Source organism: Pyxicephalus adspersus, chromosome Z (genome assembly GCF_032062135.1).
Source record: "Pyxicephalus adspersus chromosome Z, UCB_Pads_2.0, whole genome shotgun sequence".
Taxonomy (NCBI): domain Eukaryota; kingdom Metazoa; phylum Chordata; class Amphibia; order Anura; family Pyxicephalidae; genus Pyxicephalus; species Pyxicephalus adspersus.
Window position 1 is genome coordinate 10,368,725 of NC_092871.1, and position 26,340 is coordinate 10,395,064.

The window sequence follows — 26,340 nt, forward strand, 5'->3', positions numbered from 1 at the left end:
TTGTAATTTTTCTTATTATTATTTTATTGGGAAACATGTTCATAAATTAATAAGACAGGCAACCAGGCTTATTCCAGTATCTTGGTAACCAAAAGAAATAACCCAGATTTATTCCTCTCCAGATCGACACTGCACAATGAAGGAGTGCATGTCCTGCAATGCGACATTAAGACTGTCTAACAGCTTCTGAGCATCGGTCTCCTGACAGCAATCAAAGGCCGAGACGCACACGGTGATGGTGTCTTGAGAAGGGGCGAAACAGACGCTATAACCATCAGGGACGAGAGGTCCGTAACACATCACACAGTCCATGGGAGAGGCAACCTAGGGAACAGACAAAAAGAACACATGTGTACTCAACCACCTGTCACACTATGAGGGAGGGGGGTTCTAATATGGCATTCCTAAATATGACACCCAGAATACCTTGGCTGTGACCACCTTTTTTTACCTAAATTCTTGTTAAGTCGTAATCCTGCTAATTAAATCTGCCCAGTTTGGTGCTAAACCCCAAATCCAACATTCTTACTGACCAGCACAGGTTGCAACATTGACCAATTGAAAATAAGGAAGGGGGGGATAACATTGGGTAAAGCTTACCTGAAAGCAGAAGAACACAATAAAGCATACATGGGTTTTTAAAATGACCTCCTAGGTATGAGCATACAGGGCAAAGCTACAGGTTCACTTTAATGGTGACCCCTGCAGAAAAATATACTTACTATGTATGGTTGATAAGAGCAAAGAAAACTGCTTCCACATATGGGAAGTGTGACAAAAATCTCCTATGTTGCAGGTCTAGCCCTTGGTGATTATTATTATTATTATTATTATTATTATTAACAAACAGGATTTATATAGCGCCAACATATTATGCAGCGCTGTACATTATACAATAGGGGTTTCAAATGAAAGACCAATACAGACAGTGACACAGGAGGAGAAGACCCTGCCCCAAGGAGCTTACAATCTAGGAGGTGGGGGAATTAACACACAATAGGAGGGTGATTGGCTGCCTAGGCACCCAGTGCAGTCACATGGAGGAGCTGAGAGACTTCATAACCCTGTGTAAGCTCCAAGTCATGACTGAGTGTCTTCTCGTCCGTGTGAACAGAGCTCCTGGAGAGTTACAGGTAGGCAAGTAAAGCAGCTGCTGGCACTAAAGTTCTGTATAAGCAAAGCACAGGTACACTTTACCTGAAAACCCTTCAACTGCCCATCGTGTCACTGCAGCAATGTTTATCATGCACCTACATATTACTTTACAATACTGCTTCCATTACATGAATCCTCATCACAGCCTTCCTCTTCCAGGACCATGTTTTACCAGCTCAGTAAATGGCACTGGGTGAGAACATGGAAATTAAATAGAGAACATTGTCATGAGATTTCATCTAAACGAAGAATCAGGCCATCAAAACTTTCTCCAGCAGGATAAAATGATTTGCTTTTTGTTCATGTGAGCAGCACTAAAAAGAGCCTGGGGCAGAATCTGTCCTATTTACCTTTCTAATACAACTATATTCACATTTTAGGCCATTGTTCTAACGCAACATTTCTATTCAGAACTATTTGTCTCATGCACACCTGTCCTGTGAAGAGCTTCCAGTGGGAAGACACAGCATATGATGTATCCATTAGGAGTGACGGGAGGGCCAGCCCAGAGGAGATACACAACATCTTCAAGGCCAAAATAGCGCCATCCACTGACTGCCCCTGTAACACCTGTAAAAACAGTTATATTGGTAATTACTCCAGCAGTATATACATAGGCAGGCAATTATGCTATACATACAGATACTTGTCACATATTTTCTTAGTTTTGCCCTATATATTAGCCTTGAATTAGCTAGGTGCAGAAAATGTTCCTTTTTCTTGGAATTAAGTCTTCGTCACCTTAATGGAATAATTCCAAGAATTGGCTAAGTGCAGGAAATGAAACTTTGGGAATTGGGTCCATGCTACCTTAGAAGTGAAATTCCTCAAATGAGGAAAGTGTTGGGAATGTTTCTTTGTGAATAGGGTCCATGCTACCTTGATAAATTAAATCCTGGAATCAGCAAGGTGCAGGGAATGGTTCTTTAGGACCTGGATCTGCAATAGCTTGATAGCTTTACTCCTTGAATCAGAAAGGTGCTGGAAATGTTCTTTGGGAATTGGGTCCATGGTACCTTGATAGCATATTTCCTGAATAAGCAAGGTGCAGGAAATGTTCCTTTAGGAATTGGGTCTGCAATATCGGGAGCATCACTATTATCTGACCAACCTGAACTAATAATATAAGGCTGAAATCATGCTGTATGACTTCTGACCTTACCATATACACATCACAGCAGAACTAGAAATTAATTGGGGAAAAACAACATTTTTCCATTAGCCAGCCATCTATTTTGCTGATTCTGTGCCCTTTGTATACCATAATCCTCCAGGTTTAATGTGTTGTGCATTCAGAGATGATCATTTACTGAAAGCATAATTAGGTCCTAAAAGACGTAGAGAGCTTCTGGGTACCATGTCTAGGGTAACGCACCACAGTAATTAGTGCTCATGTGTTTTATTGTCTTTCCTATCTCCATTTTCATCTTTTTGCTCTCTCCTCTTTTTTCATTCTATCAATGTTTTTTCCTTGCATTGCTCACCCTTGTGTAGATTATCTGCCTGCTGCTTGGCCCATACTGCCAGACATGAAACTTCTAATGCACTTTCTCTGATCACATACGCACACATATTTTTGTTATCCAGCTTTGCAGAATTACAGATTCCAATGTGCTTGGACAACACAGCTCCCTGCCTTGTCTTTTCAATAGACTGCAAAATTCCAACCACATTTGACTGATAAAATAATCATGCTGTTATATTATAACCTAAAACAGTAAATCTAATATTCAGAATATACCATGTACACAAAGAGAAACTTTATTATAGTTATTAGCTCACTGCAGTGCAATGCCATATACAGCCACTATGTGGCAACCATAAGAAATCATTTAATGAAAAAAAATAATAATACAGTACTAATAAACCTAATAAACTACATCCAGTATATAACCATTTCATTCTGTGATCTCTAGCAGTCTCATCAGTTGTTGACTGTGACCTGTAGTCTCTGCAGCCTCTGATCATCACCCTTAGCAGCGTTTCCCAACCATTTTAACATGGGGGAACCATTGAAAGAACTTTCACTTTTTCAAGGAACCCCTGCTATAATTTCTATATTCACAGCTGACAGTACATTAGAGTGGCGGTCAGGGGGAAGAGCTATTTCAGGTAACAGCACAGAACAATCAAGTATATAAAGTGCCTAATACAGTTTTCCTTTCCATAATATTATTAATTTGCATTGTACATTACATTCTCTAGAACACTCTCCACTGTCCTTGCATAATAAAATCCTTGCAGTCTATTTATTAATAAACAGGATTTATATAGCGCCAACATATTACGCAACGTTGTAAATTAAATATAGACACTATATCCATGCGAGGCAAAATGACGTTGTTTGTGCTAAGAACAATTCAATTCCCTATTCTCACATTACCTGAACCTAAAGTGTAGGCACTGAAATTGGGAAAACAACTTGGGGTAAGAACGATATTACCCTTCCTGGTCATGTCACTAAATCAGTTTATGTATAACCTGTATACAGTTAATAAAATTAAATATTTTGGATCACAGCGGCTCTTTGAGGCTGTGCATGCTGCAAAATTCAAACAGAAAGAGTACTAGAATATGGAAAAATTAGCAGCTCCACCTGCTGGGAACCAATGTGATACTGAAATCAAGCAAAAACACCATCATCCAAAGTGGTATGTGAAACCGAGAGCGATGACAATAGTAGAAAGATGACAGTTATGGTAGCAGAAAAAAAACAATTACAGAAAAGTGGGTGTACAGAATTATTATCTTCCTGCTAAAAATAACAGAAACAATTCACAAGAAATTTCCAGAACTTCCACAACTGCATTGTGGGTGGAATGGCTCAGGATTTGACACTTTGCTGGCATTTCCATGCTCTATCGGTCTGTAAGTAAATACCTCTCCCCTTGTGCATGTAGAAATATTAACAGTGTCTGAGTAGCAATGTTCCTTTTGTCCAGAATTTATCTTGAAAAATCAGAGCACTTCCGTTAATGCGAGGATGCCTTGTCACTCTTGTACCTACAGCCTTAAAGGTGTATATCTGCAGATGTATAACGCCACTGCTATTGATTGCTGGAGATTTGGAGTCAGACTTGGTGATGTCACTACTGTACTGCTGAATGTTCTCTTTGCTGGAGACTCCAAAATGAGAAAGCAAAGACCTGCCTCTACCAAGGTGGCTGCTTCCACACAGACACAATGCACAGTAAGTACCCAAGAGAGAAAAGATCAGCTCCAGGGTGACCACAGGCAATGCTAGTTCTTTGTCCTCTGCCTGCATTGTTTTGGGAACAGCTTCCAGAGTTTAACCTTGCTGTCCATTGTCAAATCAAGATAAGGAGGTCTGTTCTATAAGGAGGTTCTCTTCTACTGTCCTATCAATGTGGAACTACCGTGTTTCCCCGAAAATAAGACACTGTCTTATATTTTTTTTGGCTCCCAAAAACACACTAGGTCTTATTTTCAGGGGATGTCTTATTTTTCCATGAAGAAGACTACAGTACACATTTGTTGCTGAAAGTCACTCATGATCACTCATGTTCCATTGATTGTCCCCTTCTGATCACTCATGTGCCGTTCAAATTCCCCTTCTGATCACTCTATGCCATTGATTATCCCCTTCTGATCACTCTATGCCATTGATTGTCCCCTTCTGATCACTCTATGCCATTGACTGTCCCCTTCTGATCACTATGAAATGATTGTCCCCTTCTGATCACTATGAAATGATTGTCCCCTTCTGATCACTCTATTCCATTGACTCCATTGTCCCCTTCTGATCACTTACCCGTAATTAAGTGCAGGGATCTCCGTTAGGGCAGGGATCAGCAGCTTGCTTCCTTGTTCAGAATCGCGGGGGCACGTGTGCAGGCTTTTTACTTTCAGTTTGGCTCAGGAATAGACACGCCCTGCAGCCAGCATCAAAGACACACAGGCTGCAGCCAGCATCAAAGACACACACGCTGCAGCCAGCATAAAGGACACACACGCAGGATCAGATATCTGGAGCTGTCTCGGTGAGTACTTTTTTAATTTACCGGTATGTATGCTTTTATTTTCTTTTTCTCCTAGGTCCTATTTTCGGGGTAGGTCTTATATTAGGGCAGGTTTACAAAATAGTGCTAGGTCTTACTTTCGGGGTAGGTCTTATTTTCGGGGAAACACGGTACTAAGGCTGGGTACACACGTGCAATAGTTCTCGTCTGATAGTCGGCTCATGGCTGATATAGGACTAGAATTTTGTGTGTGTACAGAGCTCGACGTCCATCGTCTGAACGACTGTCCTGGTGGATCCACGGACGATAGATGCCAAAAAATCGTAATAAAATTGAAGGGGAGAGAGCGCAGCAGGGTGCCGCTCCGTCGTTCCCCCCTCTCCATAGAGCAGAACGGTGCTGTATGTAGAGCGCTCGTTCATGCATCGTGCAGTTGTTAGTGGTTGGAAAGGATCATGAAAGATCCTTTCCAACAACAATAATTGCACATGTGTACACAGCCTAAGTCTCAGCATATAAAATTTGTAAAAGCAAAAGTTTAGTTAACAGATTTATGTTAAAAATGTTGTTTGAATACTAAAAAATGCATACAATTCAAAACATTATTAATGTACATGGGGGACAGAGGGAGGTGCAAAGCGTGCAGCTGTTCAAGAGCTCCTCATCCAACAAGAGCCCTCACAGGGGCCACAAGTCAGTTCTGCATAGCTCCACTGTTAATGTAGTTTGTTGTTTTACCCTATATTCAATGATCCCTTCTGTAACCAGAAAGAACAGACTTGTGTAAGAATTCCTTTAAAGTTTTAAACCAAAAATATTTATTTACCTATAGCCATTTTTTGAGCATTTTTTGCCTATTGAGCTTGCACAGTTCACACATACATGTTCTTAACTTGCAGGGAATGGAGTAGATATTGTAACTCCAGAATATCTGGCTGTTGTCAGTGACAGAAGTCACCCACAAGATTTAGATATACATAATGACCAATGAACATCCGTGCTATAGCCAATTTTAGTTTTGCTTTAATAATTCATTCGGAAATGCACTCTTAATGCATGTAACAATGTGTCCCCTAGGCAGATTTGTTTATAAAACAAAATTTATAGTTGGGTAAATGTATTCTTTACTAAGGGAGAGGAACAGGTTTAGACAAAAATGAGGCCAAGGGAAAAAAATAAATAAAGGGGTGACCTCAAATGCACAGATTTCCAACTCCCTGCATTCCTTCCCGTTCTCTGAAAAGAAGCTTGGAGAAGGTGGGGGGTCTCTGGCATTTTTTACCCTAAAAGCAGCTCTACAAAAGATATGACTGCAATGTGTTGGACAAGAAAAACAAAGAAAAGAGTTGAAGAGAAAAAAATTAAGTTCCAAAGTAACAGAAAGAGGCCTTATCTAGAAGTCACTTCATCTCAAGCATCTTTGATTATAAATGTCATACATAATAAATCCAGAACATGTCCTACCTGCTCTCTAGCTGTTTGGTGACTCTGTATAGCTCTTAGCATTAGAACCAGCTTCTCTTCTGCCTGAAACAGAGAGTGCAAAATAACACCAGGAAAAAAAAATACAAAACTTTCATGCAATCTTTGTTGACATTCATAAAAACGCAACCTATTAATATAAAATAAATGATCAATGTATTATTTCAGGCTCTTACTGAGCGGATGGCCTGCATTTTCTCTAGTTTGTGCGCTTTGAAGTCAGAGCTGTAATTAACACAAGCAAATCTACATATAGTAGAGAGAGAAGTATTCTGTTAACTAACTCCACCCCTGAGGATCCAATACTTTCAATAAATTCCCCAACCCATGAGCTACCGATTTGCTTGTATCATCAGCAGCTTGCACAAATTCCAGAGCCTCGGGGGAGGTACAGCGCACAACATCTGATCTTCCCCGATGGAATGCTCGGAGTGAAACCACCTCACATGTGGCACATAGAGAGCCATGTAACCTGCATAAAAGGGGAGAAATATCAAGTCAGACTGGCCGATGGCCACTTGCTACAACAGAACACACAGTCTCACTCATTTTCCTTACCTGTAGTAGGCTAATTGTAGGCAAATCTGTAGAAAAGCCCCAGGACTAAGATTGTGCTTTTGTGGGAAACGCTTTCCAAACTCAGTAAAGGTAAAACAGCAGATGTCCAAGTCATTCACAAGACTGTGTAGAATGGGAAAAAACAAGTGTTAGGGGTGCTACACAACAAGAACTTTGTTTTCTAATATGTCTCCTATTAACCAGACTTAAAGGGTTGTTTCCTTTATATTAAAATAGTTTATGTATCTAGCTGCCTTCCAGGGTTATTACTCTCTTTCAAAGGGTTATGCATTCTGAAACAAGTCTATGGTTAACTAAACCCTGCTTGAAGCAGATTAATGCAGGTCAGAAAGTCATCAACGGCAAGTCAAATGCACTGCAAGTCAAAGAACTCTGAAGGAGTCCTGAAGCATCACAAATCTATAATGGATGGCATTGACACAAGCCCAAAGCCCATTGTGACAGTATATCTAAAAATGGCATCCCTCCAACCCCTATATACTTACCATACAACTTACTTCCAACATGGACTGGAGCTGAGCCAAAAACTATGCCAGGCAAAATTTATCCCGAGAGATCCCGAGGGGTTACTCAGGTCAATGGATTCCATTGACACACGCCCAAAGCCCAATACAAAGCTAAGTGACCGTATATCTGAAAAAACATTCCTTCAATCCCATATACTCACCCTACAATCTATTTCTTGCAGTGTTTTCTTCCTTCACCACCAGGGAGATTACCAAGCACGTCCAGGTATGGGAAACATGTGAACAGCTACCCTACAACGGTGCCTAGACCCATCACAGAACTGTCAGACCAGAACATGGATCATCATATAATCAAAAAAGTGACAGCATGACTTTGCCAGGTTCCTTAAACAGATGACTTTAGTGTCCACTGCAGTGAAAAACGAGCTGCAGGGGATGGCAGGTACGGTGAAAATAATAGGACTCAAATATATTATTTGTAGAAACACCTTATCCTGTTTATTTACAGGCATTTTGTGTTTAAATTTCACATTTTTACAAGCTTATTCTTTAAAAATGTTCCTGTTTGGATAATTGAAATTTAAAGAATACACCTAAAGTTTTCAGGTGCCAACTACAGTTACTCTATTTTGCTCAAAACAGCCCAACCACATAATAGGCTGCTATAACTTTTCCCTCATGTACATATATATTACAAATCCATACATAGGAAGAGTGTTAATAAAAATATTACCACTTGTTGATAAGTTATAAAGAAACCAATTTCTTATCCTTATATCTAAAACATTAAAACCTTTTCCATTTAAATTAGTAAGCTGTATCCAAAAACCAGGTCCTTGTGCTTTGTAATTTATAATATTGCTAAACAACAACAAAAAAAACAAAACATTTTGTATGGGAACAAAGACTCTGTGTCTGTTTGGTGTTGTATGGGCAGCAAAATGTGCCTTGACCGGGTCCTGATTATGTGAAGGTTTCATTGTGTTTGTGCTGCAGAGCTGAAAGCCATTGTTGGGTGTCTTCGGATACCAACAAAATGCTTTTGGTGGCACAGCCAGCCACTGAAACCCTAATTTGCTTGGCTGAGGAGTGCTATGGGAGTGGGTGAAAGATTCACAATTAGGAATAAATTGTTAGCTTTATATCCCCTTTGTGTTTTTTTAGTGGATCATGAAGAAGTGAACTAAAAAGATTTTCTGAGGACTTTGTTGGCTAAAGTTTCAAGGCTGGCTAAGTGCCATAGTCAAAAATTAACAGGTAGAGAAGGGATACCCAAAACTCCAACACAGACAGGAGCTGAGCCAAGAACCAAGGCAAGCTCAATTTACCCCTAATATCTCCAAGAGAATTAAAATTCTGTGGGGGGTGGGGGAGTCAGGCAATTGGATTAAATCTTCTGTTATATACACCATTGAAAGCGTTTTCCTATATCTGTGTGCAAAAACTACCAGGAAATCGTGTGAGCTGATAGCAGGCAGCACAAGCATAGATCACAGAAAGTTATCAGATACATTATTTACAGTTCACACCCCCACCCTATGGTATAGAGGTGAAGACAGGACAAAGGGTTTTGTAGTCCTGTAATACTATAACCATGCTACTTCTCCCTATATACACAATATAGTAAGTGAGCATTGTCATTCCAGGTCAGAAATCAGGGTACTGACAGGATTATCATTAGAAAACTAATGCAGAATGATTATTTACAATAAGCATATGAAGTGACCTAATATATTTTACCGTAACTTGTAGACACCCCCCAAAATTAGAAAATAAACGCCACCCACTCACATGTCTAGGTTCTGCTTGGCCTGCTCTACATGCTGTTTGGTTTCTGGGGGGAAATTGAAGTACAGCTTCCTCGGGGGAGGGACTCTGGTGATGGGTGTACGAGGAGGCATCAGACTGGGACCCTGGGAACTTAAAGAGGATTAAAGTTAAAATGAATCAAAACATAAATACATGTCAAAACACAGTACATTGAAGCATACACATGCATACAAGTTGGGGCCTTTCCAAGGCAACAAAAAAAAAGTTTTGGATATACATGCACTATAATAAACTGAAAATGCAGATCCCGGTAGTAGCACTGAATAACTCCACCAGATGCTCACAAGACACAACACTTCCAAGAATTTGGAGTATTCCCAGGAAATCCTGGACTTCGAGTGCTCCACTCCACAGATAAAGTGTTGGGTATTGTGCAATGGGCTTCGTATTAACTATGGAACAGGGCTGCAATCTATAAATATTGTAATTGGAGCCACACAGTAAAAGCACACTGGAGAGATGATAATATACTATTTCTATATTTAGGTATCTCAGAATTTTGAGTGCCTGCTCTGAGTTCTATTCCACTGTTCATAAAAAGTAATTTTGTGGTATGATCTTCGGTAACCTTTTTAATGAATTTTTATTAAGTTTTTAGTCTTTTACACATTTTATGATCATATTGGTTTACTGGTATATTATAAGCTGATAATTTGGGTGTAGCTTTAGTTCTGGTGTTTCCGGTTTCACTGATGTCTGTTTGGGCCTGCATCAATGGGACTGTAAACTAATTATTAGACTGTATACATTATATAAAGCGATTTGGCCTGGAACAAATTTATATAATCTGACACTGGAAACAGCAATGATGAATGGAAATAAATCCCAAATGCAGAATATAAGCAGCTCAAATGACAGCTCAAATCAAATGTCAGATGCAAGCAGAATGAACATAGCAGCATGCTGCCTACGTCAAAACATTTCCTTTTAAATCTGAACTTTAGGCTGATATATGAAAACCTCATAATTTAGGGTAGGCATGCATGAAAAACCATATATATATATGTTGTTGAATTTGACTTGGTACTGGATTCTTATAATTCCCTGTCTCAGCAAACAGACTGAGAGAAAGAACTGGAAGAAGCTGCTTGCGCATATATATATATATATATATATATATATATATATATATATATATATACATACATATATATACACACACACACACATACACATATACACACACACATATTGAACTTTATTTTCAACGAACATGTTGATAGGAGGACGTAGAAGATAACTGCTGCTGATCCCGCACAGTACAGGTACAGGCTGGAAGCAAGGAAGTGACCTAACTGTATCAATAGTACTGCTGCAAAGAAAAGCCAGATCTCCAGTGTGCTTTTCACCCCATTTGTCAAGTAAAACAGCTCCCATAGACAATTATTTATCAGTGTAGGGATACATACTACTCACATACCAGTAGTCTAAAACATGGCGCAGCATCCTCAGGACTGCAGAGGCATCAGCTGTTGCTTGGTCATATATGAGACCGCATGTTCCGTCTTCTCCCACCACGAACTGCAGGAGTCATACTCAGTGTCATTGTGCACCGTGCTTAGGAAGGTAAAGGGTGCTGCAAGGAGTTAGTAGTTGGGAGTGAAACTGTGAGATATTAGTAGGAGAGGAAGAGAGGTGAAAAAGAGGTATATGGCCTTTTTTTTTTTTATAAACCTGTGCAAGCCAACCTGATAATGGCTACATGGTAGTAGAAGTGTCCATAAAATTTCTATCAGTATCAATTTATGGTGGATCTAGGGATATGCGATTGAAAACAATGTCAGAAATACTCCATAGTGCAACACATATGCCATTAACCAAAAATATAATTACTATCAATAAAGCAAACATTTATTTGGTACTTATTGTAATCTGTTGTTTGTCATACATCATTCAGAAAGAACTAATAAAATTCTGGCAATGCCATTCCACTTGCTAGTCTCCGAATTGATTCAAAGATCCACCAAGTTGATCAAATAGAGACTCTATGGACTATGCACAAATATTTTAGTCTCAAGTGATCATACAGATACAAGCGTGGCCACCTTAACCAGTGAGATTTTGGCGTTTACTTCCATATGACTCAAAGTTAAAGTCTATGGCATTGTTCTGTTAACTGCCAGTTAACTTCTGTTAACTGTTGAATAAGGATGCTTAGAAAAAAAAAAAAAAAAAAAAAGTGCCAGCCTGTCTAAAATATATCATTTTTTAATAAATGCGGTTAGAAGTCCTGTCACTTTGCCCATTCGGGGAGTCTTGTCAAAGCCTTACCGAATTCTCCGCCATAGCTCAGTGGTTTTGGGTACGGGGGAATATGTGACCTCCTCTTATGATGTGATACTAGAATTAAGCTGTGATACCATCAGACCTGGAGCTTGCGCTTGTTTTGCCCAACACACATTAAAATGAACAGCTTGGACATGAAATCACTGGGAATAACTGCTTTACTAAAAATTCCCAGCCTAAATAACACTTGTGGGTTAATAGATGGTAATCACTGAATACTTAAACTAGACTGTATAAATTATATAAACCTATATGGTTTGGAACAAAGTTATATAATCAGACATTGGAAACAGGAATGATGAACAGGAAAGTGCAGCAAACTATTGCAATAGTGCAACTGAAGCAAGTTGCTAGATGCTCAGAGCGTCCATCTCTACAGGGAAGGACACAGAGGGCACAGATAAACATACCTGCAGCGTTTTGTCAAACCAGCGATTGCCGCTGTTGGCATGGCTCCCTCCTCCATGTAGCATTTGCGCGGCTGTACGACTACTGTACAGATCTTCAGAGTACTTTAGCGCAGTGGCGTCCAGACAAACTGTGAACAAACTGCGCTGGATGCTCCGAACGGACTCCCTGTTCAGACGGTCTGAAGATAAAAACAAAACATTGTGGATTCAAGTTATCCTATTAGACACAAGCAGGTCAGCTGCAAATTTTGGACTTATCAATTTACCAATCAGCTCTGTTGTCAGCCCCAAAATAATATAAAAAATAATATTCTGCCTTCCTGGTCAATGGGATCGGGGATTGTATGAACATCAGGACTTAGCTGGGGATGCTGCAACATATGGGAGCTCCGCATTGGATTTGCTTGGCTGTTTGTACACAATTTTGTGTTTTTGATTATTATTTACCAGCAACGCCAATCATGCCATGATCAGTTGAACACTCAAGAACCAAAATAAAAAAAAATGTCTTGGTTAGGATTGATCAGCTGTTGACTTTTTTCTTCATGACCAACCAATCAGATTTCTGCATTATTTTTCTAATACTGATTAGAATAAAAGAAAGGATGTAACTAGTTAAATTGAGTAATGGATGTATCAATGGGCATATAGAGCACGCCAACATGGATGTATTCAGCTTGCTTTTAAGATCAGTTCAACATGCTTCCATCTCATCACCTTCAAGGGTGTATTTGACTTGCTTCTGACCAGGAATCTGCCTTTGCATTTCCCTTTGCTTGAAGAGAGAGCAAATTAGTTCTAACAATAGCGAACAAAAGATCATTGACAGCGGCCCCAATAGACATTTTTTTTATCCTTTTTGTTGGAAGAGCTGTTGTCATCCTATATTTACTCAGGAGACACTTACCACGGATTAGTGAACTGTATGCCCGTCCCCAGCTATTCCTGTGGTCAGTGGTGAGCACACCAACTGGCTCCTTGTCGGTTTTTTTGGAGTGTGCTCGAAGGAAGAGCATCTGCTGGTGAATCTGGTCTTCTGTAAATGGGGAACCATCGCTGTTGTAGACATCAAGCTCAAAAAACTGGTGTAGACCAGGATACAAGAGAGACAGGAGAAGGGTTGATATTAAAGACCAAAACTCATATATCCTGCATGTGTGTGATGGCAACATTACATAAAGGTTAGATTTTACTGATTCTGATTTATATAATAATTACTGAGTTTTGTTTTAAAGGTTGAAGATAAGTCATACCCATTATTCTATGGGCCACTCTCCATTAGTTGCTTTGCATTGAAATACATAGTTGGGGCTGTGTTTAACACCCAGGACCCATGGGTAATTGCCTGGAGCAGCAGGGCTATATGGAGCACCACTAAGATGCCAATCGTACAAACTGTAATCACTAATTCTTCTCCACATTTCCATCCTCTGTCCACCTCTATAAATTTGCAAATAAATTCACCAAAAGGACTGTATAGGGTAAACAGGTAAGTCATCACAAGGCTCTTTATAGTTTGGATAACATAAACATAAAAGTAGAGATGGTTGTATGCTTTATGTTTATGTTTAGCAATTGGAAAGTAGTTCGGCACATTATGCAAACAGCATGATTCCTCTATTATAGCACTCAAGATTTGTTTTTATTAAACTAATCACATGACACAAGGACCTGGAGCCTAAAGAAAAGGTGAATAGGATATCTACATATATCCAAGGATACCGGGGACATAACATAACTCACCTTTTGTTCCTGGGGACAGCTTGATCTAAAGCAATGGTTAGAGGGACCCTAGTGATCATTCGGGACACATTTCAGTAACCATTTCCATTTTTTATATCACTGTAATTTTTAATTTAAATCATATAGAGTTGTACACAAGTGTATCAATGGGAAGAGAGTCACCTGATAGTTCTTACAGACAGTCACACGATGAGATGGAGCTCTGTTCGATGGATGCAGAAGGACCCGATCTCTCTTATGACCAGGCTCTCTGCAAGAGCCAAAGAATTTGTGGTACTGATCCGGACACAGAGGGCGACCTCGCCACAGCTCTTCAAGACCACCAGGGCTGTCCCATGAAAAAAAAGGCAAATGTAAGTCCTACATATTGTAAATTTGTATTATTATGCATTCTCCAAAGCTAAAATCCAGGCAAACAACCCAAATAAAATGTGTGCAAAGGAATTTTTTTATCTGCCAAAATCTTGTATTTTTCCATCCTGATCATCCAAAGATTTACCCAGCTCTTCCGCACAGCAGAAGACCTGACTTTCCTCTGCTACAGTTGAGGAACACTAAGAAGTTCAGAGCTGCTTCAGGATTGGGAGATGCCATGCAGCTTCCTGCATCTGGCACCTAGTCAATCATTCACACTGCAATGCTGGTTCATAAAGAACCAGCGTCTGCACTTTTTACAGCTTGTGGCAGTGAGTGGTATTAGTACTGCTCACTGACGCCCCTATTCATTCTTTATAGGATTGCCACTGGGGAGAAGCTACTTGTAGAGTCTCCCAAGAAGCAGCAGTACCTTGGCATGAGTAAGTGGTAAATGCACCACAACCTCATCATCAGTGTGAGCATAGCCTTACGGGTCCTGTCCCTCCCCAGCCTCTAAATGGACAGTAAAGGAAAAATCAGAAGCCTGGTGAGCTCATCTCTCTGCCACTAAGTTCCCTAAACTTCAGCATGACTATTTGTTTCCCTGTGCCACATATCCCTCTCTCCAAACTCTGCTGTACAGGGGTTTCAAGAGGCTGGTATAAAACACATGTAATTTTGTGATAATGAATATAAAGTATATTTGCCTGGTGTTTACTTTTTGTATTATATATTTATGTTTTATATATTTATATTATAATTTCCACATCATGCCCTATGTCCAAAGTTAGCTGTAGTACATAAAGTAACAGAAGTGGAGCAGTTGGCTATGGTCACCTGGTCTCATCTTTTCCTAACAGCAGGAAACTGCTCCAAATTCACTTCAGGATTTGTCAGTCTGATAGAAGGCATTCACTAATTTCAGGCTGTTTAGAAAGACTTTTTGTTTTATTACTAAAATCAAATACACATATGTTGCAATCGTCATACGTGCCATGCAAAATTTTAGGTTGATCAATCCTTGCGTACAATCACTGACAATGCACAAAAAATTGGCCAATGCTTATCATTTTATAAATATCAAGAAACATAGAAACATGGGTCTATGTATGGCCAATCCAGTGAAATAAGCAGGGATGATGGGACACACTACAATTTAAAATGTCTAGATTACAGTTACAGGGGGAATTACGGATAATGCAGATTAAGATAATGTCAGTGAACTTTATGACAAGCACAGCTGAAGTGCTTGCAGGGATGCATTTGTAGCTCACCAGTTCCTCTTATTTTCGGTTCTCCTCGATGATTTTTACCAGTCACTGGACACAAATCATAAATATGTGTCCATGTAGCTTGAGCTATTGGTGGCTGTAAAAAAAGTTTTTTTTCACTGAGAAAAAGGCAATAAGAGTTTGGAAAACATGTGAAAAGGGCCTTGGGTTTCATCTGATGAGTCAAAATTAGCATGCAATTTACCCATAACCTTTTTCTTATAAATTATATAAAATATTTTTAGTCCTGATTCAAATATACACAATAAATATTATTATAAAAAATAAATACATTCAGAATCAGTTCAAAACAAATCAAGGTCTGAAATAAAAGCCTTTCATGTGCACATACAGCATAGATAGTATTACACCACAAGGAAGGTCATGTTGGAAGTTATACTCACCTTTCAATTTTGGCTTTGAAATCCAAAACACCGCAAATTAATTTAGAGGCAAATCTGAAATCATATAAAAGAGACAATAATATGGGAACCTTCAAAGCCAAAAGAAAAACTGCTGAAGAGGACAATTTAAATACTATTACCAGGAATATATAAGGTCTGAGCTCTCCTCTACCAGGTTGATAATTGTATTGTTTGTAAAATGTTACACTAAATTAACCACTTTAATTACCTTTTCCTAACAAACCCAAATTCATTAGATAAAAATAGATCCCAAAGTAATTAGTTTCTGCTAATTCACATCCCCTGTGATCTCCATACTTTGGAATGATGTTGGGATAAAAGAAGAAAATAGGTATATGTGGAAATAGTTTAATAAAACAATATTCAAGTCATAACTGCCAATGTTCACAATATGACACAATTGATGCCAAGTACTGAGATTTTACAACATTCTGAAAAGTCTTTTGCAGCTTGTTGCGTGACTGTTATTTTGGAAATTATCTTGAATATGGAGACCTGGAACAGGAATGGAGATGAGGCCATCAGACCTTACCCTGAAATTGCTTGTGCTGCGTCAGTGACCTATAAAGTATTGAAGCCTCTGTATCAACATGACACTACAATACACAATGGCAGCCTCCATATTTTTACTGTACGTGTTTCCTCTATTGCTCATGAAAAGGAATAATTGTTTCACTGCACAATATTTTACCAAGTTGGTAAATATGGTTGCAGTTGTACCCAGATCTTAGCAAATGAATTACAGGCAGACTTTAAAACGGTCTAGAGCAGCCATTCTCAACAGAGTCCCATAGAACCCCAGGGCTTCTCTAAAGGTTTGAAGGGGTTTGTTGAACTGTGACCAATTTACTCCTTTTTGATGATGCCTGCAAAGTTCTGGGACCAACACCACTTGGTGCAAGACTGCCAGTTGCATGACTGTAATGATGATCTTAGTTGTCTATAAATGTGCTAGTCTAGCCAACACCATAAGGGACCACCGATTTTTGAGTCTTTTTCCCCACTTACACCCAATAAAATGATTTTAGCAGGGGTTTCCCCAGGAACTAAAAATCATTTTATTAATAAAAAGGTGCTAAATGATCTGCCTGTCTAAAGCCAACCCATGGGCACTTGCACACACTGGCAGCCTGGTGGAAGCCGTGCCATAGGTTTTCATAGTTTTTCCTCCCTATTATAAATGCTTGAGCAACCCAAAAGCCTATGTTTATGTCTAAATCTGGTCTGAAAGATATCTAAAGAGGGTTATATTTGCACATCAGATTATTCTGTGATGTGTATAGCAAGCTTTAAGTAATGATGGGAACCATTGCATGATATCAAATCAATGGGAACCTGCACCACCAGCACACATTGGACGCAGCCACTAGATTTTAGAAAATTGAGGTAGTGCGTCTTCTTTGCTCAATAGAAGTCTAAATTTTTATTTGGGTCTAACGTTGGCATAATCAAGCACCCGGCCAGCTATAATCCCAGTCATCTGATAACTTTAATGCTTATTTGTGAGCTGGCATAGACACACTGGCATTGACAGCTACAAATTTCAATCTAAATTGGTGGGTTTAGTTCTACCTATAGAGTGGAAAGTATTAGCGTTATGTGACGGTCAGTTGACAATTACATAATGGAGGAATATTGAAAGTATATAGGTTAGAGTGATACCTCAGCTGTCCCCTCCAGTCTCTGTATTCCCTCTGGGGGAGAATGACAGCCGGGCTGGAATGTACAGGGAGTGGTAGGTGGTTCTCTAGATAAATACATTCTTGTCTCCAGTCTGTCAGCTAGATGAGTAAAGATACGAAGTTTAGACAGATATGAGAAGGGAGCATAGAATGGAACATCAACAAGACATATATGAAAACTGGTGACCACATTCTGCTACCTAATACCATGGTGGAGCAATGACTAGTACTATGGCCTTGCAGTGCTTGGGTCCCGTGCTTAGTTCCAGCAATATTATCTGCACAAATGTTCTTTCTATATTTATGTATATTCTGCCATTATTTATGTAGGGTCTTTGGGGCCGGGTCCTCCCCTCCTCCTGTGTCACTGTCTGTGTATGTCTGCCATTTGTAACCCCTATTTATTTACAGCGCTGCGTAATATGTTGGCGCTATATAAATCCTGTTTATTAGTAATAGGGTTCTTCCAGGAGCTTTGGCTATATTTGGCTTTGGTACCACAATACGCCAGTTAGGATATTTGGCATCTGTCTCCACAAACCCTAAATTGTGTGTGTCTTTATGACTGGTATATTCCTTTAAGCAGACATATGTGTGTTATCTAGACTCCCATCATGCTTTCTATAATCTGTTCTTGCTAAATTACTATTAAAAATAAAATACGAAAATAAAGATGCATTTGGTGGCCGAGGTCTGTAGAATCTTTTTCTATGCACCAGTGTTCATATATATCACAAATTATACATGAATTAGTGAAACTTTAAAGCCCAGCTGAAGTCTCATGACTTTTGACTGCCATATAGTTTTAAAAGTTTTTTGCTTCACAATTATTATTACTAAACAGTATTTGTATAGAGCCAACATATTACGCAGAACTGTACAATAAATAGGGTGACCCAAAATAACATTTTTACTTGAAATTTTTGTTATCCCACATCACTGCTCTATAAAAGAATATATGAGTTGTCAGACTTTGGTGTCTATTACCTTTGGTGCTCAGTGGACTTTAGACACTGTTCAAATGCTAATAAAAAATTTGAAGGTAAAACTATAAAAAATAAAAGTTGGTATTAGAATGTTTGTATGACTTAATCTTTATTTCAATTAATTCAGCTGGGTTTGAAGTTTGTGAAGGTGATCATTTCAAGGATTTAACATACCACTGTAATGAAACAAGACCACAAGGTTGGTAAATATTAATGAACAATGTAAAAAACCACTTTGGCTTTTAACATCAAATCAAACCTGGACTAAAAAGTAATAAAGTCATTGTTGCTTACTTCTTTTGAAAATGTTTGTTGCCTGGAAAACATGCTGATCCAGGAGCTTTAACATCAGCCACAGACCAGGGATGAGCATGCAAATCAAAAGTTGTGGTTACACTCTGACTTTTGCATTTGCATGCTTGTTTAGAGCTCAGTGGATTAAAGCCTGGGACAGCCAAATCAAGGGCATTTTAGGAGGTCAGTATGGAAACTATTCCACCTACAGAGGTTTCCTTTAATGCTGCCATTACTCAGCGGTGGATTTGAGTTACCCTGAAGAATATTATACAGATAACTGAATTTTCCCTTACGTCTGAAAATCAACACAAACATTGACAGATCTGGTTTATTAGCATGCTATTTAAAAGAGATATGGGAGCTTAGATTGGAAACATTTCCCAATTTCGAGGGTATATTCTAGGAGGAGTAAACCTAAATTTCAGTGGGCATCCCCCCCAAAAAAAGAATAATGTCCTACCCAGCATTATCATGCATTGCAATTTCAATTCCAGGCCCTAACATCTCTACAAGGTCACTTGTGACCTCAGAGACAAAGCTTTGCTGAAGCCTGGAGCTATGGCAGCAATATTGCAGCCCTGTCTGGGGGTGACGGTTTTATACCCAATTCCAAGCGATAATTTACTAAAATGAGAAGCAATGTAAATCATAAGTAGGCACTTGAGGAGGTCTGGAACTCTCCAAATGTGATCATAGCCAAAGTTTATTATGTTTTTCGTAAAGACAGAATATGGTGCCAACCCTGTATGGTTTGTTTTTTCGCATAACTCGGGAACGTTTTTTTACCAATTAGAAGTAAGAGGATTCCCTCCAAAGTGAAAGGAATCCCCTCTTAAAAAGCCATCACACAAATCAGCCACACATGTGTAGACAGGACGGTCTGTGGTCTGATGGTTCTCGGTCTAGAAAAATCTGCTCACAAAGTTAAATGCCTTGTGGTACCCAAGAATCATTGCAGATCATCAACTTTATAATTTGTAGGCCAATTTCTGAACACATAGCCTATATACAAATGTGAGATGATTATCACCCACTATGAATGGTCACGCTAATCTCGGACGAGAATCTGACATATGTACAACAATGGCCTGATGTTGTTCATGTATCTGACCTGATGGATCCATGAACATCCCACGGAGACAGACCGACTACTGTACACGTCAATTGAGAAGAGCACAGCGGGGTGCCCCTTGCTTGTTCTCCCCTTTCCACTCTCTATAGAACAGAATGGGGCTGTGTGACAACCCTCGGGCCTTCATTTGTTACTCTTTCGTTGCTGGAAACTATCATGAAAGTTCATTTCCAGGGAAGAAAATAGCCGGTTTATTAATCATTCATTTTCAACAATATATTATCTAGCACCTTATCTTTTTCAGATCACCCCACCTTTCTTCCTTTATTTACTCATCTATGGATTCCTTCTTAACATCCTGCTTCTAATTAATTCCTGACAGGGTCCCACAGCAATGCTTCATAAATCTTCCTTATATGTCATCCAATTGGTAATCACAGATTTCAGTAGCTTGCTTATCTTAGACGCTTGGCTCCATATCTGCTTTCAGAGTCAACAACGCCAGACTGTCATTGATTTTCTTGAAAAAGCCTGATATAGGATCATGTTCTAGAAATATAATACAAATCAAGCTTCCCCTCGCACATGATTAAATATAGAAAAGTAAACACTGGTTCTCTTTATTTCTGCTGCATACACAGGTGCTGAGCATGAACATGTGAAGAGGAGTAAAGCTGCTGTCCCAAATAAAGCAAAAGATTAATGTCATTGAGGAAGAAAAAGGCTCACTCAGCAAAAGTAAGAAGCTTTTCCAGGGCAGGCTGCCCTCTGAAATATTCCTTGTCACTTTGTTTGCAGCTTATTTTTGTAATAATATTTTAGAGTAGGTCATTCTCAACTATGGAAATCTGATTTTCTTGCTCACCCTTATTTTGCTCACTACTTATTCCAGGCATTTGCGCTCTGGTACACATCATCATTTTTAATCTGTGTATATACTAAAGGTGCAATCATCCCATTATGAGCTAAAGCTGCTCCTTTACTGGTCCCCAATATAAATTTGGTGTCACCCTCCCAGTTGTATTGTCTGGTAGACATGCATGAATGGCAAATCCAGAGCAGAATGTTCTTACAAGGATATGTCATCTGTGAATTTTTGTCTGTTTTCCTGAAATTTACCTTTAAAACCTCCTCGACAAATGTCTACACCAGGCATTCCCAACTAGGCTTCCTCCAGAGCTTGCTAGGGGTTCCACAAACTTTGGCTGATTGACCTCCCATTGGATGATGCCAGCAAACCTCTGGAGCCAACATCAGTTGGTAGAGCCAGCTGCATAACTCCAATGATGTTTTATTTCCCTATAAAGGTGGTATTCCATCCACCACCATTCTTTCCACTGGCCACCAATTTAGGAAGCTTTTTTCTTATTAACCTGCCAAAAATATTTTATTAGGGCTTCCCTGAGACCTGAAAATTCTTTCAAGGGTTCTGCAGGGGTAAAAAAAAAAAAAGCTGTGTATATTCTTTATCATTTATGTACATCAACCTAAAAGCCAATTTTAATGCAATTTTAAACAAAGAGTGTCATGATGTATGGAATGCAAAATAATAAAGGGTGTACACAAAAAAGGGTGAAAAATAATAAAATCTAAGTTAGTGCTATGTCCCACACACCTCTACTTTATACAACTATAAGCATCTTCCATGTGTTCAGTTTATTGCTCTTCTCTACCTAAAATCACGGTACTGCTACTTGCATCTTTGGTGGGGGACTATAAGAAAAAGTAGGCTCACATCCTGCTGATTGGACAATGAAAGAGCAGCAGGTCATCCCTCTGCTCCTACTTCTCTTCTAAGCATGTGTAGAAATAACAGCACTCTGCAAAGCAGACTCATAATTATCTTGTTACTGGCTTCTTCTCCCAGGGTAAATTCTGCTGTGCAGATTATTACAATCAAAAAGATAGACACAATCTGACTTTTAAAATAGAAGAAATTTAGTGATACCCTTCTAACAAAGAATGCAAAGACTTTGTGATGTCAATCAAGCGTCTCTATTGAAAACCCAGTGTTACATCGGCCTGTTTGTGCACCAAGTTGTAAGCCTCTGAGGTCTCACCCAGTTGTCAGTGCGCTCTGCTCTTCTGCACAGTTGCCTCTGTAGCTCTTCTCCTTGTCCTCCAGGCCTCATGAAGTCCTCTACAAGCTCCCGAGTGCTTTCCAGTTCCTCATCGCTGACCAGAGGCTGGAGAGAGCGCAGGTAGCGGGTCAGAGTTTTCCGCAGGTCCGGAACTGGCTGTTGTGGGAGTGAAGTGGGAGAGCTGTACCTGCGGAGAGAATTGAAGAAGACCTGGCGGAGGAAAGGAAAAGGAACAGAATAAATAGGACCGATCAAAATGTCAGGAACTAAGGTGCACTAGATATCCTCATCCATATACAAGTTATTTGCTGATTGTCTCACAAAGCTGTGCACTACTACACAGAAAAGGTGGGTAAATCCAGGTACAGATCCACCGCACAATTGCTCATTGAATGTATTCTCAAAAACTATATTGGATTAGTCAGCATATGTGAAGTCGGCTAATGTACCTAGCAATATAATATATAACCTAAATAAATTACTCAATAGCCACAAAGCTTACAATCCAATATGTATGCACCAAATGACTTTGCAAACCTAGGTGTTACCAAGTAAAAAGGACAATTACATCATCATTCTGGTGCACAGAGCTGTGGGAGGGACCCATTAGACCCACCTACTAGAGACTTCCTACAGAATACTACAGAAAGGTGTGGGTACAAGACCGCTCATCCTACACAAGAAGAGACAGCAGCTGTGGTCTTTTTTTTTAGAAAGCTCCTATACAAAGTTTCAGCTGGATTACTGTATACATCTAGAAGAAAGGAAGGACAGGAAGTTACTAGTATGGGAACATTTTAGAACATCCGTAAGGTTTATTACTTTCTACTTATTATTATTGATATTATTAAATAGGATTTATATAGCACCAACATATTATGCAGAGCTGTTCATTAAATAGCAGTTTTGAGTTGTTTGAATCAGGTCAGATCAGTCAAGAATTATTTTTATGAGCTGTACTATACCTGTCAGTGACAGCTGTCCTTGTCTGGCAGCCGAATTGGCTGATCCATATTATATGGAAGCAGATGTTCAATTGAAACTCAGATTGTTTAAACCCATATCGGAATACATTAGTTGTGGAATGGGGTGAATCACAAGACCATGCTAAAGTTGCTGCAATGGTTCGAAACCCTTGATTAGATTTGCTCAGTTGTTTATACACACACAACATGATGCATACTTTTGAACAAAATTTAACAACGCGTCCATTCGGAGGCCAAAAACAATCGAAGGATCATTTTATCAAGTCACCTATGAGACATAAATCAACCTTTGTATATTTATTTCTTTTAAGGAAGGGGCCACTGACATCACCAAGGGCCCCACGTATTATTCAGAATATAATGCTATAGAAGACTTGTAGTTCAGATTTATAAATGAATGAACTGGATAAAGCTACGTACACACCTCCAATGCTTCTCGTCTGATAATCGGCTCAGGGCTGATATCAGATGAGAATCTGGCATGTGTACAGCACCTGTCGTCCATTGTCTGAGCGACCGTCCTGGCGGATCCACGGACGATGGATGACGAACAATCGTAATGGAAGTGAAGGGTAAGAGCGCACAGCAGGGTGCGGCTCTGTCGTTTCCCCCCCTCCCCTCTCCATAGAGCAGAACGGTACTGTATGTACAGCACTTGTTCATGCATCGTGCAGTCCTTAGTCGTTGGAAAGGATCGTGAAAGATCCTTTCCAACGTCAATTATCGCACGTGTGTACCCTGCCTAAGTGGCAAACACTGAAAAGATTCAGATGATAACATCTGGCACAATAAATTATTGATATTCCGGTACATCTATGATTAGACCAAACCTCAGCACTTGCTGCAGATGTTCAGCTGCTTTGTAAATGTTGGCACATGGGCGTTTTTTATTTTTCCCAGGTAGCTTTGCTGTGTTCTGCACACTCAGCGGGGGCACAGTACTGTACTGAACATTGTAATTACAGGGACATTGTATCATGTTCTGTTTTCTTTACCAGACTCCCTCAGAATCCTCATGCAGAGGGCTGAATGGTTCTCGCAGTGTATGGTCATGATAAAGCTACTAAGAAACATAGCAGATTATCGCCATGTATATAAAATTCCAACAATCAACGGCGAGCTGTCTCACCACCAGCACCAACTAAATGATTGTCGCTGGAAACCATTTTCCATGATCATTTTCAGTGACAGATGAATGCACGAGTGCTGTACACACAGCGTCATTTTGTTCTATAGAGAGGGGAGGAGGGAATACAAGCAGCACCCCAATGTGCTCTTCTTCATATAAATGCACAGTGGTCCTTCATCAATCTGCTGAATGACCACTGTACATATCAATCTGCTGAATGACCACTGTACATATCACATTTTCACCTAAGATGAGCACAACTGTAACGATTATTTGACGTGTGTCTGTAGCTTTATCCATACAAGTCAACACAAGTGCACAAGAAAGTTAGAGCAGCTGGAAGCAACTCAATAAGCAATGGAAAAGCTAACTAAAGCGACTCAGCAGCACCCATACACATACTGAATTTCACTTCCAAATCTGATGCTTGTGTAACCTAACCCTAAAGTAGATCAGAGTGATTTTTAGTTTATTATGGACATTTAACTTTTTTAATTTTGTTACCAGTCTTCACCATTTGCAGCATATTATTGCTCTGGACTGGCATGCTGATGACAGTCATGGTGGGACCATGTCAAGGATCATAAGAGGTGGGTGTGACAATGCCGGAGCACAACTTGCCGACCACTGTCCCTCCATAGCAGGAAGTTTCTGAATGACAGCTGAAGATTTTTGAAGATTGTTAAGGATATTAACAGGTTAATGCTTGAATTGGATTTAAGCCGTTGATGTTAGTCTAATGAAAAAGACTGCTGGCCAGTTAATCAGAGATCTTGCTCAGCTGATGAACTACAGGTTGCAGCATTCCTTGCCAGGCTGGAAATCCTACCAATTAAGGTTCACCACTATGTATAAGGTTTCCTATTAACAAAAAAACTCTTTCTGACTCTTTATGCAGATTTTGAAGATTAATGATTTTCTTGAGGAACAAATAGGCAAGTTTAGATTGCTTTTAGCACCCAAAAATCATTGCGGATCATCAACCTTTTGAGCCATTGTCTGGCGATGGGTCAAAAATTATCTAATTTGAAAGCCATTTAAAAAGCAAACATACAAGGCTGTGGGAGCTACAAATCCCAGGGAACAGACCCATTGCAGTAGAACTATAAATACCAGGGTGCCTTGCCGCACATGGGAGCTGCATGTTAGCCAGCAAATGAATTTGGGATTCTATCCCCTTTTAGGTTTACTAGATAATTTCGTAATGGGGTGGCGTAACCCTTAACAAGCAGATTCCAGCGTTGTCTGCTGACTTGCAGACTGATTAGTTGCTAGGAGTGAATACACAACTGCTCTATAAATTGCTGGATTTACTTAGGGCCTAATGCTGCTCCAAACTTTGCACAAGCTGCTGTTATACCGCCCCAGGGCGGATGAATGCCAGGCCACACATTAAAGCCCAAACGACATGGCGCAGCAAATGTGCAATGCTCTGCCTTTTCATAGCCAGCAGAATGGAAATAAAAAAGTTGCAATGCTCTGCAGGTGTTTAAAGAACAAAAAAAAAGCATGATGAAAACTCAGCAGAATTCTCACCGTAGCCCTGAGGGGGGTTGCGCAGTACATCAGATTTCGGAACATGGTGCCAGCTGCCCCCCTCCCCTCCTGGTCACAGGTAAAGCTACCCCTGGGGGTAGTCTGGAACGCCTGGAAGTGTTGCTGGAGGAGGGAAGGGCCTGAGTGTCATGGGAGGGACACATCCACACTTCCTGCTGCTGCTGGGTGGAGTTGCATGTGTTCAGAGTTTGTATATACGTGTGGAGGAGCATGGACTGCAATGTACCACCCTGTCTGCATCCCTGCCATCTTTTAGAACATGGCTTCTAAGGATTCTTTGCTGCTGCCATGCTATACATTGTCATGTTATAATATAACAGGAAAACTCTAGTTCAATGTTTTACTAATTATATATATATATATATATATATATATGAAACAGATCAGCTTAAAGGAAACCTGTAATAAAAGAAATAGAAAGGTTGTAATGCCGGTCGCTCCAGAAAATGCTAGTTGCCTGGCTGTCGTGACCAGGTGACCTGGAGCGGGAGTGCAGCGATTTTGTTGAGCTGCATGCTTGCTTCAGGTCAGAGACTAAACTCTTGTACAGAGGATGGACAATACA

The 26,340-nt window shown here is 39.8% G+C and overlaps 1 protein-coding gene across 1 annotated transcript; it reads right to left on the bottom strand.

Annotated features, from left to right (window-relative positions):
• Positions 1–25,910, bottom strand: LOC140344124 (carnitine O-acetyltransferase-like). Its single transcript, XM_072431064.1, has 14 exons — positions 25,755–25,910; positions 22,083–22,313; positions 17,648–17,766; positions 15,965–16,018; positions 14,095–14,260; positions 13,097–13,271; positions 12,190–12,368; positions 10,914–11,014; positions 9,455–9,583; positions 7,176–7,298; positions 6,954–7,089; positions 6,600–6,662; positions 1,588–1,725; positions 1–324 (listed from the first exon to the last, which is right to left on the bottom strand). Exons 1-14 carry the CDS (start codon positions 25,797–25,799, stop codon positions 109–111), a joined length of 1,875 nt encoding a protein of 624 aa, XP_072287165.1. The 5' UTR covers positions 25,800–25,910; the 3' UTR covers positions 1–108.
• Between the last annotated feature and the right edge of the window lie 430 nt (positions 25,911–26,340).

What these genes read in the sequence shown, in the direction of transcription:
- LOC140344124 (XM_072431064.1), bottom strand. Translation starts at nt 25,799, where the DNA reads ATGTTCCGAAATCTGATGTACTGCGCAACCCCCCTCAGGGCTACG. An exon ending in ATACAGTTCACTAATCCGTG is followed by an intron (nt 12,369 to 13,096) that starts GTAAGTGTCTCC and finishes TTTTATCTTCAG; the next exon opens with ACCGTCTGAACAGGGAGTCC. An exon ending in CGCCATGTTTTAGACTACTG is followed by an intron (nt 9,584 to 10,913) that starts GTATGTGAGTAG and finishes ATCCTCTTTAAG; the next exon opens with TTCCCAGGGTCCCAGTCTGA.